The following is a 23,776-nucleotide window of genomic DNA, read 5'->3' as shown; positions in this document are numbered from 1 at the left end:
GTTTTAAGAAAATATTTGTTCCCAAAAGTTATTGTTTCAAACATTAATATCTTCAAATATTATATCTCAGACATTATACTACACAATTATTATTTACCAATGTCAATGAAGGCAATAATCAAACCCTGTGATAAATGATTTCACTCAATCTTCTATAATTGAACATTTCACATTGAACCCTGATATAAATTTTTCCGAAGTGAATAAGTTGTGTACTCCACTTCTATTGTCATCACTGCAATTTTACCAAAATACATTTTCCCGTTAATACATCATGCTTTGAACTCCATGTTTATCAAACTATATGCTTAATATATTCTGAAATAAGGATCCCAATAATGCATAGTGCTTGAATATTTCCCTGTTGGCCCACTCATAATCTCCACGACAAATACAAACCTCTGATTGTTAAAATTTATTTTCTCTGAATCTCACATGCTGGTGCAAGAACATTTGCTATCTGGCCCTGATACCATATTGATTTCATGAGGATCTGTTGCAAATGCAATAGCACTGCCATAATGTTTTGGTATGTGTTTTCCAAATGGCAGCCATCTCTCTAATATAGGATGAAGTATGGATAGACACGTCTCTTCAAGGGACATGTCTATTCATTAGAATGTAATTAATATAATGAAAAATAAATATCTCATATGTTTAATATATTAATATATATTATATCTCACACTTATATATATAATGTATATTTGCACTATAGTTTATCCAACTAAAGCTACCAGTTATTAACAAATTCAATGTTTGAGGCTTCAATTTTATTGACAAGATGATCAACTTTCATTTTGTTGTCCAGAAATATTCTTCTATTTCTCCTTCTATAGTTCCCAAAGATCTATGGAAGGAGAGGAGATTGAAAGGTTCTTGTAAATGCTATTCAGTTTCAGCAAGGGCCAAGTTGAAAGAAAACTTATGATTGAGTTAGGGAAGACCGAACTCCGCCTAAATTTATAACACATTTCCACCAATAGTGGTTTGAGAAAGGACAATTAAGAAAAAAGCGATCTGTCAATTCCTCTTTTGATTCATAAAGGGGGCATCTACTAAGACCCTACTAGTGCATTCTTCTAAACCTATCTGTCATAAAGGCTCTAATGTGGAGAACAATCTAGGTGCATACTCTTGCCTTGGGGAGGCAAAATCTACCCCAACAGAGATTATACTCTTAGAGAACCCTAGAGAGGATTCTATAAGTTTATAACCCATCCTAGAACTATAAACACCTCTCTTGCATCCATCCCAAATAAGGGAATCTTTACCTCTCTGAAACATAATTTTCCTAGAGGATAGCATATTCTTCAAAAAGTCCTCACTTAAAGGAATGTCCTCCTCATCCATGCTTTTCCAATGCCATTTAAGACTGACTTGTTCAAAAACCACATAATCCTTAACTCTAGAACCCCACTTGGGATCTAAATAATCCATTGAATGGAGAAGACAAGGAAATTTGTCTAAGGCTTTGTAACCACCTCAAGAGTGATGTCGAAAAAGTGCATCCTCTCCATTCCCTAAATCCCAAGTTAAGTTATTCTGAATGGTAGATCTACATTAAGCAAGAAATTCCAAATTCTTGAGTCTTTAGGGGGATTGGCTTCTCTAAATAGATTAGAGGGAATCAGAGAGGTAGGGTATTTGTGACAGAGGATCCTAACCCATTTTAGGTTGGGGAACTTTAGCTTTCTCCATGCTAGCTTAGCTCCCAAAGCCTCCCCTTGTAATTTGATATTGTTGATACCAGCCCACCTTGCTCTTTTGGTTTACAAACTTAATCCCAAGATACAAGGGGAAACTTTTTCTTCTCGTTAACCCCTGCCAAAAAAAAGTTCTAAGAAACCTATTAATTTCATTTAGTTTACTACTTGGTAGGTCCAAACAGGAAATTTGATAGATAGGTGGGCTTGATAAGATTGATTGAACTAAAGTAACTCTTCCTCTAGATGAGAGTCATTTGCCTTTCCATCCTGCCACTCTTTTTTGAAGCTTCTCTAAAATAGAATCCCATAATTTGGTTGATCGAGTACTAGAGTTTAAAGGTATCCCTAAGTATTTACAGGGAAGTGATCCCTTTTAGAAGTAAAAACTATCACAAATCTGATCTTCCACACTTGGTTGTGTGTTAAGGAAAAAGATGTCTAATAGATCTTTGTCGATCTCTTGACCAAAGGCCAAAGAGTACTGCATTAAGATTCCATTTAAAGAAGTAGCCTCCTCAATCGTGCTCTGACCTAAAGCATGGTATCATCAACAAGATGTTGATTCGTAGTCAGTTCTAAATCACTAGTAATAGACGGTCCTCTAATTTGGTTTGAAGAGCTAGCTTAGACAAAGATCTACAAAAAGCATCGGCCATAAGTATAAACAAAAAGGGAGAGATTAGATCCCCTTGCCTTAAACCTCTTGAAATACTAAAGAAGCCCTCTGGAGAGCTCTTAATTAGGTTATATAATTTTGGTGTCAAGATGCATTCAAAAACCACGTTTATCCATTGCTTAGAGAAACCATAAGCTTCCAGACATTTCCATAGGAATCTCTAGTCTACTCTATCATATGCCTTTTTGATGTCCAGTTTGATCTACATAATTGGTTTTTTGATGACTTGGACAAAGTGTATCACTTGTGCTATAATAATTCCATCATAAATCGATCGACCAGGGACAAAACCTGTTTGATCCTCACTAGTAAGAGGTAAGAGCACCTAAAGTCAGTTAACCAAAGTCTTGGTAAGCAATTTGTAAAGATTCTTATAGAGTGCTATAGGTCGAAAGTCATCAAAAGACTCTAGTTTCTCTTTTCGAGGGATGAGAACAATAAAGGTATTATTTACTTCTCTCAAAAGTTTACCCGAGTTCATAACTCCTTCTAGAGCACTTGTTATGTCGTCACCTAACAAATCCCAACATTTTTGAAAGAAGGCTGCTGGGAAGCCATCAAGCCTAGGCGATTTATCTAGGTTCATAAGATTTAGAGTTGTCTGAATTTCTTGCTTAGTGAACTTTTGCATTATCTTTTTCTTTTGTTCCTCAGAGATAAGTTTGGGAATTGAGGCTAAAATATCCTTCTAGGCCCTAAGGTTGGAGCTTTTTGTATTGTCATAGATGTGATCAAAATATGAGATGCTGTCAAGCTAATATCTTCTAGAGAATCCCTAACTTGACCTTTAGCATCTCTAATGGATGTTATACAATTAGTCATTCTCCTTTATTTGGTGCTATTGTGAAAGAACTTTGTGTTCTTGTCCCCTGCATCTAACTCGGTATCCCTAGACGTCTACCTCCAGAAGCGTTCCTCCTTAGCTAGGACATCTCCATACTGTTGCATGAGCTTCTTCTCTTTAAGGAATTAGGGTAAACCTGTCCCATGTTCCAAAACCTCTTTGTTGAGAGATTCCAATTTATCCTCCAGGGTGAGTTTGTCCTAAAAAAATTTCCAAGGAAATCTAAGTTCCATTCATTTAGTTTTAATTTAATAATCTTCAATTTACTAACCACCTAAAAAAGTTTGGAGCCAAAGACTTTGGTTTCATTCCACCATTGCTTGATCAAATTAAGGCAGTTTTCATCCTTAAGCAACATTTGTTCGAACTTAAAAGGGCAATTACTTGGTCTTTTATCCTTAATAATTGGAGCTCCACAGGGAAGTGGTTTGATCTCGAAACTGGTTTAACTTCAGCTATGAATGAAATAGAGAAGGTAGATAAATCCCCATGAATGAAGAACCTATCAAGCTTTTCAACAATATTACTAAAACCTTTCCTCCTATTATTCCAATTGAAAGAGTTCGAGGAGCATTCAATTTCCAGTAGACCAATTCTATGGAACCAGTCCGCAAAATCTTTGGACGCTAAGGGGAGATAGATGCTTCCACCTCATTTCTTTGAAGGTCTAAGGATAGCATTAAAAGCTCCTCCTAAAATAGAAATCTTTGATCCCCCTAGACTAATCCTATCTTATGTTTCCTTCCACACCCTTACTTTATCCTAGTTGCTTGTTGGACCATAAGTGTTGAAGAGTCTGAAAGGGACATCAGATCTAATTCCCTTTACTAGTCTACACATCCAATTCCTGTGAAACTCTAGGGAAGATATTGAAACATTTCTAGGATCCCACAAAATAGCAAGCTCCCTTGAGGTGCCCTTTCCTTCCAACATAGGGATCTTCTAATTTATCCATCTCTTCCTTAGCTAGTTTGGTTTCTTGGATAAGGATGATATCAGCTCTAGTTGACGAGATACAACGTTTTTGAAGACACTATCTGTTAGGGGCATTAAGACCCCTAATATTCAAGGTTAAGATATTCATCTTCCCCCTCTCAACATAAAATAAATCCGTTAATTTCGATTGCCTACGAGCTACGTCATCTCTAGATCTAAGCTCCTAAAGAGATTTACAGCCACAATTCTTTAAGAATTTGGAACAATCCAGGTTTTGTCGGCTTGGCTGGTGGAAAGCAAGCCCTAGAGAATCCTTATCCCTATTTGACACTATATCTTGATCTAAAAAAACCATCCCATCATCTGGGCTGGGGGGGGGGGGGGGGATCCGCCACATGCTCCTCATCATTTTTAAGAATCAAATCGATGAGAATTGATTTTTGTCTTCTAATTTAAAATTTATGTTTAAAAGGAAAAAGAAACCTACCTCTTTCACCAATAGAAGTTTGCAAAGGATTAGGAATGAAGCTCAATCACTTGATCAAGCTTCACAAATCAATCTTCCAACTCCCTCTTGTTTAACCAAACTTTTGCTCAACCTCAAGAGAACATTTTTTTTTCACAAGTGAGCCAAAAATCCCAACTTAAGTATTTTAAAAATACCATTTTAGGGTTGTGGATATCAAAAAAAATTGAACTCAAAAAAAATTCATTTTTGTCATTTGTTGGCCAAGTTCCCTTATGTCCAGCCAAATTTTCTCGGATTCACTTTTGGTCTAGCCAAATTCACCCAAGTTCAAACCTGGTTTGGCTAGACAAACTGGTCACCTTGTGCGTGGACCCTTATCTCGACCCACAGCTAGATCAGGCCCGGTCCCAGACTTGATTTGAACTGTATCGATACTAGGCCTAGGAGCCATGAACCTGGTAATGTAGCAAAACACAGCTGCAATATGTACTAAATGAGTTTACGGTTTGGGAAAAATGCCCCCAATAGGTTTGAGTGCTAGTGTTCCTTATGGGTGTTTGCGGAAGTGTCCTTGACTCCTTGATAGGGTTTGGTGGATTCCTCACCACTATTGCCAAATATAGATCTTGAAAAGCAAATAGAATTTCTCAGTGCACACCATTTTTCATAATTTTTTGAAAGGTGATAAATATTGCTTTTAAAGTTAATATTTGAAATTCTAAAAAAAAAATGTTCTTCAATTCATATTAAAATATCCTTCCAATTTTCTCTACAATTCTCTTATGCTTTTGGATATGTTCAACATGGCCAAATAGGGATTATAAAGGCATTCCTGTGTTAAAGTGATTTTCTGTTCTTGATACATTTTAGGTGCCGTGTGAATGAACCTATTGAATTTTTTGTGTACTTGTTGAGTACTCACCCAAAATGCTTGCAGTTTATAATTGAAAACTTGGCACACAAATTAGTGAGTCAAACTTGCAAGAACTTGAGGCTGCAAAATATTAATCAGCGACTTACTGAGTCTATAAATGATGCTTGAAATATAGTGTCATATTACCTAAGATTTTTTACCTTTCTCTAACTATCCTTGAGAACTAAAAGGTAGGGAATAGGTTAGGTGGTCTAGCTAGGGATCAAACTTACTCCCATCCACTGTCTCATTACGGGAGGTCGACATTTGATCCAACTGTAAACCAATGGAGCTAGAAAAGAGATGGACTCATAGTGGTTTGTAATGATGCTCTCCTCTTTTTTGACTGATTGATGGATATGAAGTGATTAAATGCAATAAGGCTGGGTACAAGACAATAAATTGTGCATTTATTAGCACAAACAAAGAGTTGCAATAAAATAATATTGAACACAGATTTGGAAAGGAGAATTAGAGAGGAACCCATCACTAAAATTGAGGCTCAAATGGTAGGGCAATAGCTGGGAACCATTGTCTCGGTAGACCCAAAAATAATATCGTTTACAGATCCAAAATCAAAATGTCACTTTGATGCTTCCTCTAGAAAAACCCTGAAAAAATCCTTGACTAATTCACTAACTGCAGACTCTGCACAAAAGTTGGAAGCCTCCAAGTCCCTTTTTCAGAATCAGAATCTTCTTGTCTTTGTCCAGCTTCTCTAGATCAGCAGCACTTCACCTTAGGATCTGTGAACGTATACACAAGGGGGAGAAAAATGGTGTTTGAGTTGTGGATGATTGAGAATGATGTTGGATGATAACAAATGAGGAGAGGATGCTCTTATATATTGTTCCCAAGGTATTTCATAAATTAGGCTGATAAGTGGTGGTAACTGACATGTCATCGTATCCAAATTTGGGCCCAATTTGGAGGGACTATGGTGCTTAGCGCCATAGTCCACAAGGACCATTGTGCTTAGTGCCATAGTCCAAAGGGACCATTGTGCTTAGCACCGTAGTCCACCAAGACTATGGCATCCATTACTGTGTCCACCCAAAAAAGGGTTGGAATAGTGGCACATGGAACATGCAATGATTTAATCTTCTTACTGGAAAATGACAACAGTTTGATAATGAAAAGGGCCAGAAATAGGCTTGGAAAGAGAAAATGAGGAGACACACTAAGGCAACGGAACAAAAGGGAATATAAAGTTATCAATTTGCGATGCTACAGGAATATGATCTCAGATGTGCTTTAATTGTAAGACCTTGGTGCTTTATAATACCTTGCGTGATGTTCCTTTACTATTGATGATGACATGCACTTGTTCTATGACCCAACACATTGTATGGATGAGATACTTGTATCCCTTCAAAGTAGAAATTATCATGACACTTGTGTTGATACACTGAACCTACTAATTAGCAGACTTGGGTTGTCAGAGATTTGACGTGACTTGCATCTGAAGAGGTTGTTAATGCGGTGTTGAATATTGGTACGAAATTGTGCTTTAATGATGGAATCATTTTATCACTACACTTCTTCTTGCCTTTGTTCTTGCTTGGCATGGACAATGTCCAAATCGTATCATGATCTCTCCTGTGCTGCACACTGAGCTATGCCATCAATTGATCATTGATGTAGATGTTTTTGAGGGTGCAAAAGAAAATTTCTTTGTAACTGTGAAGTGATTTACAAAGAAATGTTTCTAATCATTGTGCCCAAATATCCAATATTTTCAATTTTACCTTGAAAGTCAAAATATCCAAATTGACATCTACCTTGAAAGGATTTGTTCTTGTGCGGTTAGAAGCTATTTAGTGCATTGCAGTGCCAGGCTAAGTTGAGTCATGGAATTCCAGAATTTGTAGCACTATGCTTCCAAAGCTTCATTGATCATGCATTGAATGTTGGAAGACGTATTTGACAAGTTCTTTGCATCTGCTATATCAAAACTGCTCCATTATGTATATAGTAGCTTGAAGATGAAGCAAGAAAACAACCTTACCTCTTCTATTGTATGTGTTTGTACTAGCATGCCAAAACATTGCTTTCATATCAAGGATTATGTTGAGCCTAGGAGATGCATGGAGGACAAACCAGACTTATGAAGGATGGGTTTTATATATTATGCTAAAGGAAAACAAGAATGGTAAACCATTCGGACAATTGAAGCAGCTGATATTAGCAAATATGTTGTAAACATTTTCACCAGCAAATGAATATGGGACAGTCTTTTCATAGAGTTTGGAAGCTAAGAATGAAGATTCCCGTGAACCAGAAGATGGAAACACATCTAATTCTGTTGTTTATGTCTGTACAATGTCCACTGACAACTTTCTTAATGTGAGAGATACATGGATGTAAATAGAATACAACATGGCTACAAAACAAGAAAGACAAATTGTAATGATCCATTTCTGAACTGTCCACATTCTGCAGCCTTGTTAGTTGCACTTCCTAACAGTTCACATTCTGTAATGTGGCCAAAATGCGTCCATGTATAACACTGTTGAATTCTCCAGGTATCCTGTGCGGGGTTATACTTGCTTATGCATGGGAATGTGTGATGATCATGTTGCATTGCTCACTTGATAACACTGTCTTATGTGTGGTGGTATCTGATGACAATGAAAGTTATGGGTTCCAAATGCTGAAAAGATGAGTGCAGAAGATTTTGTGTGTGCAAAGGTTCTAGTGTCTTGTGTGGTTGCGCTTTGATTGCTCACTTAAAAGTTCCATACAAAATGAAGATTCGTTATATTAGATATATCTTCAAGATTTACCCCCCTATTAGGCAATATATGGTGGGTATAAATGTTATGAGGCATTCCTTACTATTATAGCACATGAAAAAATCAAGTTGCCTTTTTATAAGAAAAATCATGCAAATGTTTGGTATCCCGTTCATATTTCTTATGATACTTTTAGTTATAATGTGGGACATTATGATACATAGCTGCAGTTTGTTTTGAAGGAAGTCTCGTGAATGAAACTGGTTTTAATTTTGCTTGCAGTCATTACCAGAATTCATATTTGCAAATGAGTCAGGTCTAGATATGCTAGAAACTACATTTGGATGTTTACAAGACCTTAGGTGGGACCAGACTCTAGATGAAAGTGAAAAGAAAAATGCTTATTCAGATATCACAAAAGTGATGCAGCAGGTATAAAGAGAATTATTTTTTCAACCTTGGTTTAGAATCTTTCTTGTTCAGAATGCTGGATCTGGAAATTTTAAGCCATAACATTCAATATTACGCAATATACTTTTGTTTGCAGGGTTTTGCTCATCTTACATCTGGAATTCGTCTCTCTAGTTTGGGACGACCTGTTGCTTATGAGAGAGCTATAGCATGGAATATACTAGATGACAATGACAGCATGGCGTGTATTGCTTTCATGTTCATCAATTGGTCATTTTAATTTGGTTTCACTGAAGCAGTGTTATACAATTTTTCTCAGTTTTACAGCTGCACAAAATGTTGCTAACATGTCTAGATTCTCTGTTTGAGTGAATTGCTGTCTAAGAACAAAATTCCTGCCATGAAGGTGATATTTAGAAGACCACGGGTATTTCATTATACACTCTCGTGTTCATTTGGAGTTATATTACTATTTACTATTGACTATTTGTGGATATAAGTACTGTTTGAAGGTTCATTTGTTTGCTATTTCAATGAACTGATATTAATTGCAGGCAATCCCATGTAAATTACAATACTAGTTTATCAGTTGAATCATTTGACCATGATATACCAAATCCCATGTAGAGTCAATTCAAGCCCGCTTGACATTCAATCTGCATTCCAATTTTATGAAAAAATCTAGGCTTTGAAACTCTGGGGGTATGGCAATAAACTGAAACTCGAGTAAAGAGTTCGTCCACTTTTCCAATTCAATCCTTGCAACCGTAAATCAACTTCATGGATTGATTCATCTTGTTTATTTCATTATTCATTCACGGATTTGGTGCAAGTTTTTATTGCTTATTTTTCTTATCGTAGTATTCTTGAGGATAATGTGAGCTTAGTTGAATCTTCTCATGATTTATCTTTAGATGTTTGTCCAACCTCTCTATCTATACAGCTTATTTGTCCTCTCAACCTAGTTTTCATGTTAAGCCATTACCTCTCATGTTCTACCTACTCTTTATTCCAAAAACAATAACAAGTATCATATATTTGGACATACATATCAGCATTTGACTAAAGGTCAAATTTTTCATCTCAATAGCTTGTTTTACCATAATGTTTAGTTTATACTTTTCTTGCATCAAAGCACATATCCAAGGAACCTAAGGAATATGATATAATAAAGCCTTCCTAAGATATCTTTTAGGGAATTAGTATGTGATATATATATGTGTGTGATAATGTTTAGTTCTGCTTCTCTCGCGCATATCCAAGGAACCTAAAGAATATAATATTTTTGAGACTTCCTAAGATATCTCTTAGTATGTGATATATATGTGTGTGTTCATTACATGTAGAGACATTTCAAAAAGATTAGTACCACTCTATAACTAGTAATTTCTTTGATAAAATTTATTGGTCATAAAGAAAATGCTATTTTATTTAATGGCATAGATATCCTAGTATTTTAGTTATCTATGAGCAATTACCCTTACACATTGTGGTTAGATATGATAACTTGAACTGAAATGTTACTTGGCTAATAATAGATCTTGTTTAATCTAAATGATTATATTGATTGTTTTCTGAAAATTATAAATATTGTTATTTCAAAATTTCAAAATTAGATCTTAGTACTGAGAAATTTGAAAATGTTGATAGCCATTGTTTGAGTATGAGTATTCAATCCCACACAATAGGTCCACTTGAGATAAATTATCTTATGTGATGCCTATATTGTTGTCTTATAATATGTACTAAGGGTTGCCATGGTTGCAAGTTATGTGAAACTTGCTTACGTTGCATCGATGTATCGATTTTTGGCATAATGGTAAAGATGTTGGATATTAGTAGATCCACAAAACATTTCTTTTGAAGTGAGACGATTGATGTGTTTCAAGATTGTATTATACAATCAATCAATCAAAGATGAGCTTATGAAGGAAGACCCACCACTAAATGATAATGCATTTTATCTTATGATGAATAGGGCATATTAGGCTTTACACCCTCTTGTGCATGAAAGTTGAAGATTGATTGTAGAGTTGACATTATTTGTATTATTTACATTGATCCATCCATATATTAATGACTGCTTAAGCACAAAATGACGACAACTCTGTGAAAATTAACACTATTGCAGTCATTGATTATTAATCTCCTATCTTAAATGATTATTAAACTGCCGAAAATAAATTTACAATTAATATTGAAAAATATCACAATTGCAACTTCACCAATAACATGCGGAAAGAAATTCACAACACAATGAACACAATATTTTCGGACAAATCATCCTTGGAAAACCCCCTAAGGGAAAACCAGTTCTATAGATGGAAAATATATTAACTTCAGCAAATCAAGAAATACAAAATTCTTTGCATCTCATTGGCAGAATTTAGACAATCTTAATTTCTTCTGCATCACTACAAACTCATTTGCTAATATTGCAAATGCTTCTACAAACTTGTGTACTCCAAATGCCTCCTTGACCCCCTTTTATACTACCTAACCAAGAGGTTTCTAGTTGCTTCTTGATCAAGACAACTTAACCAAGAAGTTTCTAGTTGCTTCTTGATTAAAACAACCTAATTAATAGGTTTACTAGTTTCTTCTAGGAGTAAATTAATTAACAAATATTTGCCAATTAATCACATAAGGACGAACAACTGTTCAAGCCACCTAAACTAACACTCCCTCTTAGCAAGGAAGTTGTTTTGCATGACACCCAACTTATCTTTGAAGAAGATGAATTTAGCCTTCTCCAATGCCTTAGAATGTCTGCTACCTGCTCGTCTGTAGGTATGTACTGTAGCTGAACAAACCCTCATTGTACACAATCTCTGATGAAGTGATATCTAATGTCTATATGTTTAGACATATCATGAAACACTAGATTCTTAGACAACTCGATGCAACTCTGATTATCGTAGTGTATCACAGTAGTCTAAACCTTCTGACCAAACAAGGCTACTAACAACTTCTGAAGCCATATAGCTTCACATGTCACCATCCTAGCTACTATGTGTTATGCTTCTGCTAAACTCAGAGCCACAAATTTATGTTTCTTGCTGAACTGAGATACAACTCCTGATCCCAAATGGAAATAATGCCTTGAAGTGATCCTTTTGTCTATTGTACTTCTTGCTCAATCTACATCAGTATAGCCTATCAATCTGATACCTTTACCTCAAACATATTTGATCCCATACTCAACAGTACCACGGAAGTAACACAATACATGCTTGATCGTTGTCCAATGCACTATCTTTGGTTCAACCATGAACTAAGTGAGTTCACTACAAATGCAACATTTGGCCTGATGTTGACCAAGTACATAAGTGAACCAATCAATTGCCTATGTAAGGTGTGATCTACATCCTTCTCCTTAGATGTATCTACTTTCTTCCAATTCATGATCATGGGTGTAGACATGGCTTTGCAATCCTCTATCTCGAATCTCTTCAAGACTTCAATGCAATATTTCCCTTGACCAAGGAAAATGTCTCCATCTGTCTACCACACCTCCATGCCTAGAAAGTAGTGCATAAGTCCCAAATCCTTCATCTCAAACTCTTCTACAAGGTCCCTCTTGCAGTCTTATATGAGCCGTAGTGCACCTGTAAGAAACAAGTCGTCCACATAAAGAACAAGAATGAGAATCTCACCCCCAACCACCAAGTAGTAGAGGTTAGCATCCACTTCACTCTTCACAAAGCCCATTTCTTGCAAGTATGTATCAATGCGCTCATACCATGCTTTGGGAGCCTACTTGAGTTCGTACAATGCTCTCTTCAATATGCACATGTGGGTCTCTTTGTTGTGTGCTACAAAGCCTTCTGGTTGCTCTATGTATACATCCTCCTTCAATTCACCATTAAAGAATGTTGTCTTGACATCCATTTGATGGATCTACCATCCCAGTTGTGCTACAAATGAGATCACAGCTCATATAGAAGTATTCGTGGCCACTGGAGCAAATGTCTCTTTGTAGTCTATTTCCTCCTTCTGAGAGAACCCCTTGGCCACAAACCTTGCCTTGTATTTTTTGATACCACCATCTACACTGTGCTTTATCTTATAGATCTAGCGTGATCCAACTACTGCTCTATATGTTGGTCTAGGAACTACCTCCCACACATCATTCTGCATTATTGAAGAATATTCCTCAACCATAGCATCTCGCCATACCAGATGCTCTATAGCCTCCTGATGGCTAGAAGGTTCACTATCTACCAACTAGATAACTAATACCACATAGTCATTGAACTTGGCTGGTTGTCTCTATTGTCTAGTACTTTTCCTAGGAGCTCCCACAAACTCTTGAGTATCCCTTGGTATCTCTTGAACCTCGCAGTTCCTGCTACCAATTGTAGAGGATGGAATATCAACCTCTAAGTCATCTAGATGAATTTCTTGTTGCTCCATGCTTTGTGAAACTTCACCACGTGAGCCTACACTTGTACTGGTAACTATACTTCTGCTTTGTTGCCCTTGACTAGGCCTTGGAGCTTCTGTTGGTTGCTCACTCTAATCATCTACTGGAAAATCTATGGACCTTCTAAATGCCCTGTCCTCCATGAACTTTACATCATGTTTGACAATAATTCTTTTGGTCTTGGGGATAAAAAAATCCTATATGCCTTTGAGGTTTCACTATACCCAACAAAGTACCCCCTCGTTGCAGTTCGATCTAACTTGGTACGTGTATCACCTGGAATATGACTATGCCAAATTCCCAAATATTCTGAAATGATCAACATCTAGCTTCTTTCCTGTGAAAGCTTCCTTTGGTGTCATCTTGTCTAGTACCTTGTGTGGAACCTTGTTTTGAATGTAGATTGTTGTACTACATGTCGTTGCCCATAAATAGCAGGGCATATCTTGGTCATGTAGCATAACTCTTGTTGCCTCTGATATAGAATGATTCTTCCTCTCAACAACTCAATTTTGTTGTGGATTGTAAGGAACAATCCACTTTCTCTTTATTCCTTCTCTTGTACAAAACTCCTGGACGTTATTTCCTTTGTACTCGCTTCCATTGTCTGACCGAAGAACCTTTATCTTACTTCTCGTCAAATTCTACATAAGAGCCTTGAACTCTTGGAACTAACTAAAAACCTCATCCTTGGTCTTCAAGAAGTATATCTAGGTCTTCTTGGAGAAATCATCGATAAAAGTAACATAGTACTCATATCCTCTGAGAGACTTTGTCGACATCGGTCCACAAACATCTAAATGTACTAGATCAAGAACACCTCCAAATATGGTGTCACTCCTTGGAAATGATGCTTTCACAGGATTCCGCAACATGCATCCCTTACATACATCATCATGCTCTATGCTCACCTCTAGAACACCTATCACAGTCTCACGAAGCAATTTAAGCACTCAATGGTGAATATGGCCCATCCTCTTATGCCACAGCTCTTCAAGATCTCTAGGATTATTGCTAGTCATGAGTGCCTTAGGAGTATCAAACTGCAACCTATAAAGGCGATCACTCCTAACTTCAATAGTTATGGGTGATTTCCAATCCTTGTGCTTAATTAACACATGTCCCTCTAAAGAGTACATTGTACCCCTTATCCTGAAGAACAGATATGGAAATCAAATTAATACCTAAGCCTAGCACATGAATACATCATGAACTGGAATTATCTTTCCATTCTCCCTTTGAAACTAAACAGCCCCTTTCCCAACTGAGTTGAGTTTGGACAAGCTTCCCATAGAAATCTAGATATTGGTGTTCTCCTTATAACTGGAGAAGTACTCTCTAACCACTGTCATATGAAATAAAACCCCACTATCTATATATCAGATATTCTATAAGATTGAGCTTACCATACAAGCTACAAGTACAAACTCATCTTCCATTCTACTACAGAGGTCTTCTACACTTGCTGAAGTTGTCACCTGCTTCTTTGCCTTCTTCCTTTCTAGGCAATCATTGACATAGTGACCATACTCATGAGAACCAAAGCACTTGACCTCAGAAAGGTCCTTTTTCTTCTCGCTTTGTGAATTCGATCCTTTTCTAGATCCCTTCTTTGCTTTCCCTTTCCTTGCTAGGGCAACGTTTTCTTGTTCCACCTCACTTTTCTTACTCTTGTTGGCCCCATTGATAAGACTTAGTCTAAACTCCCCCTGAGTGAAATCAATCCATAGTCGATCGCAACTCGGTAAGGTATCTCGTCCACTAACAACTTGAACAAAGACACTTCACTATTTAGAAAACCCATTTAGGGCTATTCTCACTAGCTCATCATCACTAGGACTACTTCCAACAACTATGAACTCATCCTTGACAAGTCTAAAATTGGTGAGGTAACTTATAATGTCTTCTCTATGGTTCATTTGGGTATTCTTCAACTTCTCTCTGAAAATCATCTTCCTATTGGTGGTAGCATTTTGGTATAGATTCAAAATGACATCACATGTCTTCTTCATCATGTCTAGCTCTGAGATATGTGAAACAATATGATCCTTGACACCATCAAGGATAATCCTCCTCGCCTTGGCATTGTCCTTATATGTTGCAAGTTGTGTTGCATCGGTTGGTATAGGTACAACACTAGTAACATGATCCTTGATACCATTCTCTTCCAACAATAAAGAAATTTTGGCCTTCTAGACACCAAAATTCGAGGCACCATCCAATATGTCCTGATCTCTCAAACCAGCTGAAGCCATCTCAAGGGATTAAAGCAATTATAATTCTCAAGAGATCACACTACATTATATAAACCCTTAATTTCTTTCCTAGGGAGAATCTTTTCTAGCCTCAACACTACTCTAATACCATGTGAAAATTAGCACTATTGCAATCACTGATTATTAATCTCCTATCTTAAATGATTATTAAACTACTGAAAATAAATTTACAGCTAATATAAAAAAATAAGACAATTGCAACTTCACCAATAAAATACGGAAAGAAATTCACAACACAATGAACACAATATTTTCGGACAAATCATCCTTGGAAAAACCCCTAAGGGAAAATCAGTTCTACATATGGAAAATATATTAACTTCAGCAAATCAAGAGACACAATTCCTTGCCTCTCACTGGCAAAATTCAAACAACCTCCTAATTTCTCTTGCTAATATTCCCTATTGCTATCCGCAATGCTATCACTACGCCTTTGCTAACACTGCAAGACTATTTGCTATCACTGCAAACTCATTTGCTAACACTGCAAATGCTTCTACAAACTTGTGTACTCCAAATGCCTCCCTTGACCCCTTTTTATACTAACCAAGAGGTTTCTAGTTGCTTCTTGATTAAGACAACCTAACCAAAAAGTTTTTAGTTGCTTCTTGATAACAACCTAACTAAGAAGTTTCTAGTTGCTTCTTGATTAAAACAACCTAACCAATAGGTTACTAGTTGCTTCTAGAAGGAGTCAATAATTAACAAATATTTTCTAATTAATCACATAAGGACAAACAGTTGTCCAAGCTACCTAAACTAACAAACTCAACTTGATCAATTATATGGTGGTGTATCTAAGATTGTACAAAAGCCTTTGGAAGCATAAAATACTTGAGGCATTAGTTTTTCATCAAAGTAGAAAACAATATGGGAATGCTTATATTTTCAATGGTATAAGGTAATAGTTAAATAATTGAAACAAAAGAAAGTGAACATCATGCAAGTATGATTGGTATTGATTTTTAGTGATATCATTAGCATGGTATTATAGTTGACTTAGTTTATGGTTATGAGATTTATTTTATTGTATTGATTGATTCATTCTAAAATGATTTCATGATAAACATTAACCCTATTGGGGTAGATATTTATCAACATTAAACATTTATTACTTTGGACTTTTCAACTAGGAAAGAGAGAAGGTTTATAGTCATACTTTGTGAACAAGAGAAAATCCTTCCTATTCCACCAGAAAATTGTAAGAGCCCCTTTGTTTGTGAGAATTGAACTGGATTAAAATGACCAATTGATGAACCTTCATGATTGTATTCATGTCACATTTATACTAGATTCATATCATCAAGCAGTTGTTGACATTCATGGTTGTATTCTCATGTAAACTATAAATGTTGTTATACTGGATAAATGATCCAATGAGATTTCTTGGGAGTTTGAGACCATGTAGAAGACTCGAGTGGCTAGGTTTTTAACTTGTTTGTCTAGCCATTTCCCTATGCGTATAGTTTGGAGCCAAAATTATCCTTATGTAAGTTGCCTCTAATCTTCCAATGTTTACGCATGGTATGGTGAAAATTGGGTAATAGTTTGAAAATGAATTAGGTGCCATCATGGTAGGGGTGATACTTAAGTAGTTGGAGGTGTGACTGTAATGGTTGAATTTTCTCACACCCACTAAACAACTACACCATTTTATCACAACACTAGTTCTCCAAGTCATAGTGTAATACAGAGGAATGTGATCATTGTTTGTCCAAAATAATTGAGAGCCCATGTGAAATTAACTCAAAATTTGATCCACTCTTCAAAATTATAAATTATACCGAGAACTAGGTAATATTTTATTTGGCATTGTCCTAGAATTTTTATTGAGTTTCTTCCAGTGTGTATCATGTGCATTGTCCTAGAATTTTTGTAGGTAATATTTTATTTGGCATTGTCCTAGAATTTTTATTAAGTTTCTTAAGGTGTCATGTAATCTGTAGAAGTTATAGATGAGACGATAGGACATTATAGAGGCACAATATAAAATAAAGGGTGTCGAATGTTCAAAACAGATTTCAGTACAATTTGACGAGATAAAATATCTTCCCCATTAAATTCTACAAGAATAAAATGGGTACAATCATATTCTCAAAACCAAATTCTAGATTGACAAATCCAACATCTAACAAATTCTAGTATTAGACAAATGTTGCATTTCCTAATTCCAGGTAATATTTTATTTGGCATTGTCCTAGAATTTTTATTGAGTTTCTTGAGGTGTCATGTAATCTGTAGAAGTCATAGATGAGATGATAGGACATTATAGAGGCACAATATAAAATAAAGGGTGTCAAATGTTCAAAACAGATTTCAGTGCAATTCGACGAGATAAAATATCTTCCCCATTAAATTCCACAAGAATAAAATGGGTCCAATCATATTCTCAAAACCAAATTCTAGATTGACAAATCCAACATCTAACAAACTCTAGTATTAGACAAATGTTGCATTTCCTAATTCATTGATGGGACCTAAGAGATTGATAAGCATTGACTAAGGAGAGAACTTGTTGCCATGTCCCCGTGAAGGGTTGGTGATAGGAGACCAAGGAAGATATTCAACATCAAATTTCTCTTGTGATTCTATCTATTTAAAATGATGCCTTGGTTGTTTACAAATTATAATAGACTTTTCTTATCTCAAGTTTTCTTCATAGAATTCTAATGGTCTTTCCCTATATTTTTAACAATTAGATCAAAATTAAAATCCATTAATTTAATGCCTAGAAAAATAATTAATGATTCCTCTAATGATTTCTTGTTGAATCTTGGTTTGGTTTCTTGTTGAACCTCAACTCTAGGAAGCTTGATGATCATCCACAGACAAAACTATTTGTTATTGAATAAAATGCAAATTATGAAAAACTTGAGTATAAATTCATCATAAATGTATTTTGGAAATGTACAACAAACCTATAAATCTTTAGAAGGATATTTCTCTTATTTATTTAGAAACTTAAAGCACTAACATAATCACTCCCAGTTCTTATGCTTAAGAAATGTTAATTAATATAGGCTTTGACTTTTAGGGAACTATCATTACAAATTGAAAAGTAGGAGAGATAGGTTCATGTGAATCACTACTCATGAAACAAGGGTCAATGAGTTTGACTGAAATACTACATAGTTAATCTTGATAACAATATCACTATCAAGTGAAATATGAATTTATACGTTTATCTCAATCAAATTGAGACTAAGATATACGAATTCCAAATATGGTCCAAACTATAATGTTTTACATATTGACTCCTAAATATGGTCCAATTATAATATTTTATATAATGACTCTTTTAAAGATGAAAATTTTATTTAATTAGGAATACTTAGGAATATAATAAAATAAGTAATAATACAAAATAAAGACCTTAATAGCTTTTGAACATAACTAAAAATTAAAAATTACTTATCCTTGAATATATATGGCTTGATTAGTAGCATGTTTTTAAATAAATCAACGATAAAAAATCTTTCTTTAATGCATTTGTTTATGGAAAACATAGAAAACTACTTGACGAGTGTTTGACTTTATTTAAATTCTAGAAAATTAATTATAGCAATTTACTTTGAAATGATGTAAATAAGAAAAAATTCTTACTAGTCCATAGACCTAATATCTTAATTTACATTTTTTATCGACTTAACTTTTGAGAGAAAACACAATTACATGGTGTAAGAATTTTAGTTTAAATGGATAAGAGAAACATGCCAAGTCATTATAAACACTCTTCAATTTAATTATGTTCTTCATCTCATGATAATATAATTATATATAGGAGAAGGATAAAAAATTAAGAGTTAAAAAATATTAGTTTTAGTACCCTTTCTAACATAAGTATTGATTGATAATGCAAGATAAAAGAATAACATAATTTCCTTGGTGTAGGAGCACCTAGGTAAGACTACTTAGTAACTTAGGGTTCCTTGTTGAGTTTTGTCTTGTAGTGGCCTTAGCCAAGCCACTAGTGTAATAAAGGTGCTAGTGAGTCCTAGAGTATGACTTTTCCACTAGGAGGTCTAATTAGGTCCTTAGGAACATGCAATGTTACTTGGTTGCCCAATGTTGCTAAGTGTGATGCAATTGTTGCCATTCTTGTTAAAAGTGGCATTTGTGCATTTGAAGGGCTAAATTGGACATGAAAAGGGTGAAATGGTAGTTTCATGTCCGAAGTGACATATTCAAGAATTTAGTAGAGTTTCAGAAGGCTCTGACCAAGCCTGGTCAAGTTAGACAAAAAGTTGTCAAGTAGCAGGACAATTTTGCAAAATTGTAAAAGTTGTCATGACAACTTTTATTGCCAAAAGTGCAATTTCAAGCAGAAGGTTTGTTGGGTGGATATTTTGCAACTAATAGTTTTGGGTAAAATCCAGTCATAAAATAGGATGACTAGCCGCAGTGTGTGAGACAGAGTCTCTCCTATCTTAAAGGGAAGACTCCCCCTTCTCATCGTTCCTTGGATCAACTCAAGATAAGCAAGAAGTAGAGAGTTTTTGTAAGGGGCATTACCAATATTCTTTCCTTTTATCTTTCATAAAAGAATCCACTTACCCGCAGAGCGAGTAATGGGCAATATGAAACCTCAAACTACACTTTTATCTAAAGTTGTAAATAGTGATACTGATAAACTAACACTAACTCAAAGACTAACTGAAAGCATACTAGATTGGCTTTAAGTCCTTCTTTAACCTATTCTATAAAAATAACCTCTACCATTGGGGCACAAAGACTTCCATAAGTAGGGAATCTTAACTATTTTTTGTGAATTTGAGATGGTAATACAAGCTACAATCAAAGCTCCTAGTCTATGTATTGCCACAACCACTCCCAGTCAAGGCTTCGACTTTGATTGCTTCTTAAATCACTATACTCTATTATTGAACACACAATAATAACATGAATCAAAGACAATATGCACAAATTATAGTTAAAGCTTCTAATTTGCTCTATCACAATTGCTTCTAGTCAAAGCTTAGAATCCAATTGCTGTTTTTTATTCACTTTTCTCTCAACTTCGTACTACACAATCAAAGTTATGCTTGCACAAATGTGGTAGAGCTTTCTTGCATACAAAAAAAGATTATTTTTACAATGAGGGGGCAATACTCCTTTATATGGGCAAAGGAGTTGAGAAAAAAATGGAGGAAAAAGTGGGAGCAACTCAACCAACTTTGATCCGGTTTAACTAAAAGAGTAATTATTGGGTTATATGCAACTACACGTGTAACTCACAATACATGTAATTACACATTTTCATGTAATACATCCTCTTCAATTACAAACATGAAGCAAGAAGAAGAAGAAAGACGAAAGAGAATTGAAACAATCCTAGGGATTTTCCTGGAAGGCCTTATACTTGGTGATGCTATCCCAGATGATCATAGGATCGGGAGTTCCTATATTTTGTGCCACTACATTCACCTTGATAACCATGGTCTTGCATATTTTGATATACCTTTGACTCTCTTTGATGAATTGTCCATTGTTATTTAAAATCTTGATGTGATCAAGCTTTTCTCGTTCAAGTTGTCGTGAATTCTCCTTTGTAGATAGGTACATTCTAGATTCTTTGACACTTTGAAAACCTTTTCGACGATGTTCGAATGTAAACTCAGAATAACTTTCCATCAACACCTTTTACTCTCTTTTTTTGAAGTAAAGTGCTTGGGGCATGTGAATGTGTGCAAATGACAACTTTTGACTTTAAAAGTGTGACCTTTAGTCAAAAATGGGATCTCAAATGTCATTACACATAAAGTGAATTACATGTAAATGCAACATGTAATGAGGAATGAAAAATGAGATGACATGCGAATGCGGATGGAGAATGAGCTTACATGTAAGTGTGTATGAAGGACAAGATGAAATGCACAATGACACAGGAAGTAGAATAACATGTATTTGCTCATGAAAGTGTAAGTGCATATGGAAAGATGGAAATGGAATTAAATGATGCTCTTGCATGAAATGAAAAGTGGAGTGAAAGTGAAACATGCTCAAGTTCTTGGGAAAGAACTTGCAATTTCTTCCAAAAGAAGAAAAACGAAAAAGCAAGCAAGCAAACAATGAAAACAAACACATGCCTTTGGTCTTAAACTCAAACATGTCAACAAGAAAGTTGCTTTGAAGTGAAAATTCGAATTTGGAATTTGAAAATTTTTGAAAAAGTGTGAAAATAAGAGTTTTCATCATTTTTATAGGCAAAATGCACTTTTCATGGCATACATTTAGACAAATGTGCAACTTCAAGTTAAAATATGCATGGAAATAGCAAGATAAATATGAATTGATGAGAAAGTTTAAAAATGTCCACTTACTTGGAGATCAAAGAACCAAAATAGCAATAATAATAGACTTTGAAGACCAATCCTCCTCCAAATCTAGATTCTCAAACAATAATTTAACTTTTTCCATACTTGCATTCAACAAGTATTAATGAGCAATGAAGGGTCAAATTTGACATGAAAATACAAAATACATAGTCTCCAAAGACAAAATCATGCATTAAAACTCAAAAATGACCCCTCTTGATCAAAGGTATGGGTTGGGAATGCCAGTTTTTGAGTTTTTTGAACAAAAATGTGACTTTTTATACAAAAATCAAGGCCATTTTTGCAAAAACGTGGCCAGAAAATGCATGTTTTTTAGTCATTTTTTACTTGTGTTTGCAAAAAATGACTTCCTCAAATGCTAATACATGAATCCAAATGCAAAAAAGTGACTTCAAAACACATAAAAGTGGATAAAAAGCCTAATTTTAGGGGCATTTTTAGCAAAAATGTGATTCATAAAAGGCATGAAACAAAAACGTTTTGACTTCCAAACACCAAAATGTGACCCAAGATGCAATGTAAACCACTTAAAATGCCAAATTGATTTCTCCTCTTGCCAAAATGTGAGCAAAAAATGAATATTTTTGGTGATTTTCTAAAAAATGTGCCCTTGAAAGGAGTTAAAAATAACATTTTTTAGCAAGAAAAACCCACATTCATTGTTTGAAAACCTAGGGATTGGAAAAAACAACCCTATTAGAGAAGATTTCAAGAAAAACTATGAATGAAATCAATCAAAATCTTCAAAAATGGGTTCTTGAGAGTTCTTTGCATGTGTTTTTCTCCACAATGGAGTTTAGAAGGGCAAAAACATGAGATTTCATGCAAAAGACACCTTTTTATGGTTAGTGCATATTTAAAAAACATGCCAAGATGCAAAACTCACTTTTTTGAGGTGAAAATATATATTAAAAACTCACTTTTAGTGAAAAACTCACCTTTTTGATGTGGATGCATGTTTTAAGTGAAAACTCAACTTTTTGGTGTAATTACATGTTTAAGTTATACAACTCACCTTTTTGATGTCATTGCACATTTCAAGTGAGTTTATATGCAATTGCATCAAAAGGTCCACTTTTGATGACTTTATACTTCTAAGTTGAAATTTACATACAATAACATGAAAAAAGTCTACTATTGATGGATTTTACATGTAAAGACATAAAATTGTCCACTTTTGATGACTTTAAATGATTTAATTAACACATGTCAATTTGAATTCATTAAAATATTATTTAAATGGAACATAAATTATATTTACACATCAAATTATCAATATAACATGTAAATATCATTTAATAAGTAATATTTACTAAAGCATTTGATATAAATGCTAAAAATTAAATTGAATTATATAGTTCGTAGAGTCACTTAAGTGAAATTTTTTTTTAAAAAATCAACTTGAAAATATAACATAAAGTGCACTATAGTTATTTTAAGTAAAAATTTAATTGATAAAGTAACTTAAAAACATAACATTAAGTGCATTTAAGTTATATTTTTCAAAAAGTGAATGTCAAATTAGAAATATAACATGATATTTTTAATTCATGTTGTTGCATAAAACATGTCCATTTTTTGGGCACTAAAATGACCATATCTTTTGACTGACAACTTTGATTAAGCTCTAGGCTAAATCAAATCAAAAGGGATTTTGAAAGCCATAACTTGAGCAAAACCAAAGGACTAAAATCCAACAAACACGCACTCAAAAGAAAAAGAAAAGGATGATGAAGGCATCAAAAATCAAGCATAGGCTTGACAAATAGAGAAATGAAAAAGGACTTGACGAAAGCCTTCAGTAAAAGAGTCCATTATATCAATTGATATTGATTAGTTGATCAATACTAACCAATTAAATAATGAACTAAACTCAGAGAAATGTGAAACTAATTTGAAAAAGTTTCGTACTATTATCTACATTTTGTGATGACAAAATGCAGGACAACAAGGTTGAATAACCATCTCAAAGCAATTGGAGCATATGTAATGGATCTATATAAGGCCTCCCTCGACCTGTAACAAGGGTTGGATGGCATTGTGAAA

General features: G+C 34.8%; 1 protein-coding gene across 1 annotated transcript in view; it reads left to right on the top strand.

Annotated features, from left to right (window-relative positions):
• Positions 1–9,210, top strand: part of LOC149572946 (homeobox-leucine zipper protein ATHB-15-like) — a 224,392-nt gene extending 215,182 nt beyond the window's left edge. The window contains exons 17-18 of the mRNA XM_089814064.1: positions 8,565–8,714; positions 8,830–9,210. Coding sequence (XP_089670190.1) covers positions 8,565–8,714; positions 8,830–8,973 — 294 coding nt within the window. The 3' untranslated portion in view covers positions 8,974–9,210. The remainder of the gene's footprint in view (positions 1–8,564; positions 8,715–8,829) is intronic.
• Positions 9,211–23,776: the final 14,566 nt, after the last annotated feature.

Source organism: Cupressus sempervirens, chromosome 2 (genome assembly GCF_028749045.1).
Source record: "Cupressus sempervirens isolate cs-2001-9-10 chromosome 2, ASM2874904v1, whole genome shotgun sequence".
Classification (NCBI taxonomy): domain Eukaryota; kingdom Viridiplantae; phylum Streptophyta; class Pinopsida; order Cupressales; family Cupressaceae; genus Cupressus; species Cupressus sempervirens.
Note: the sequence above shows the minus strand (reverse complement) of the source record. Positions and strands in the feature narration are given on the sequence as shown.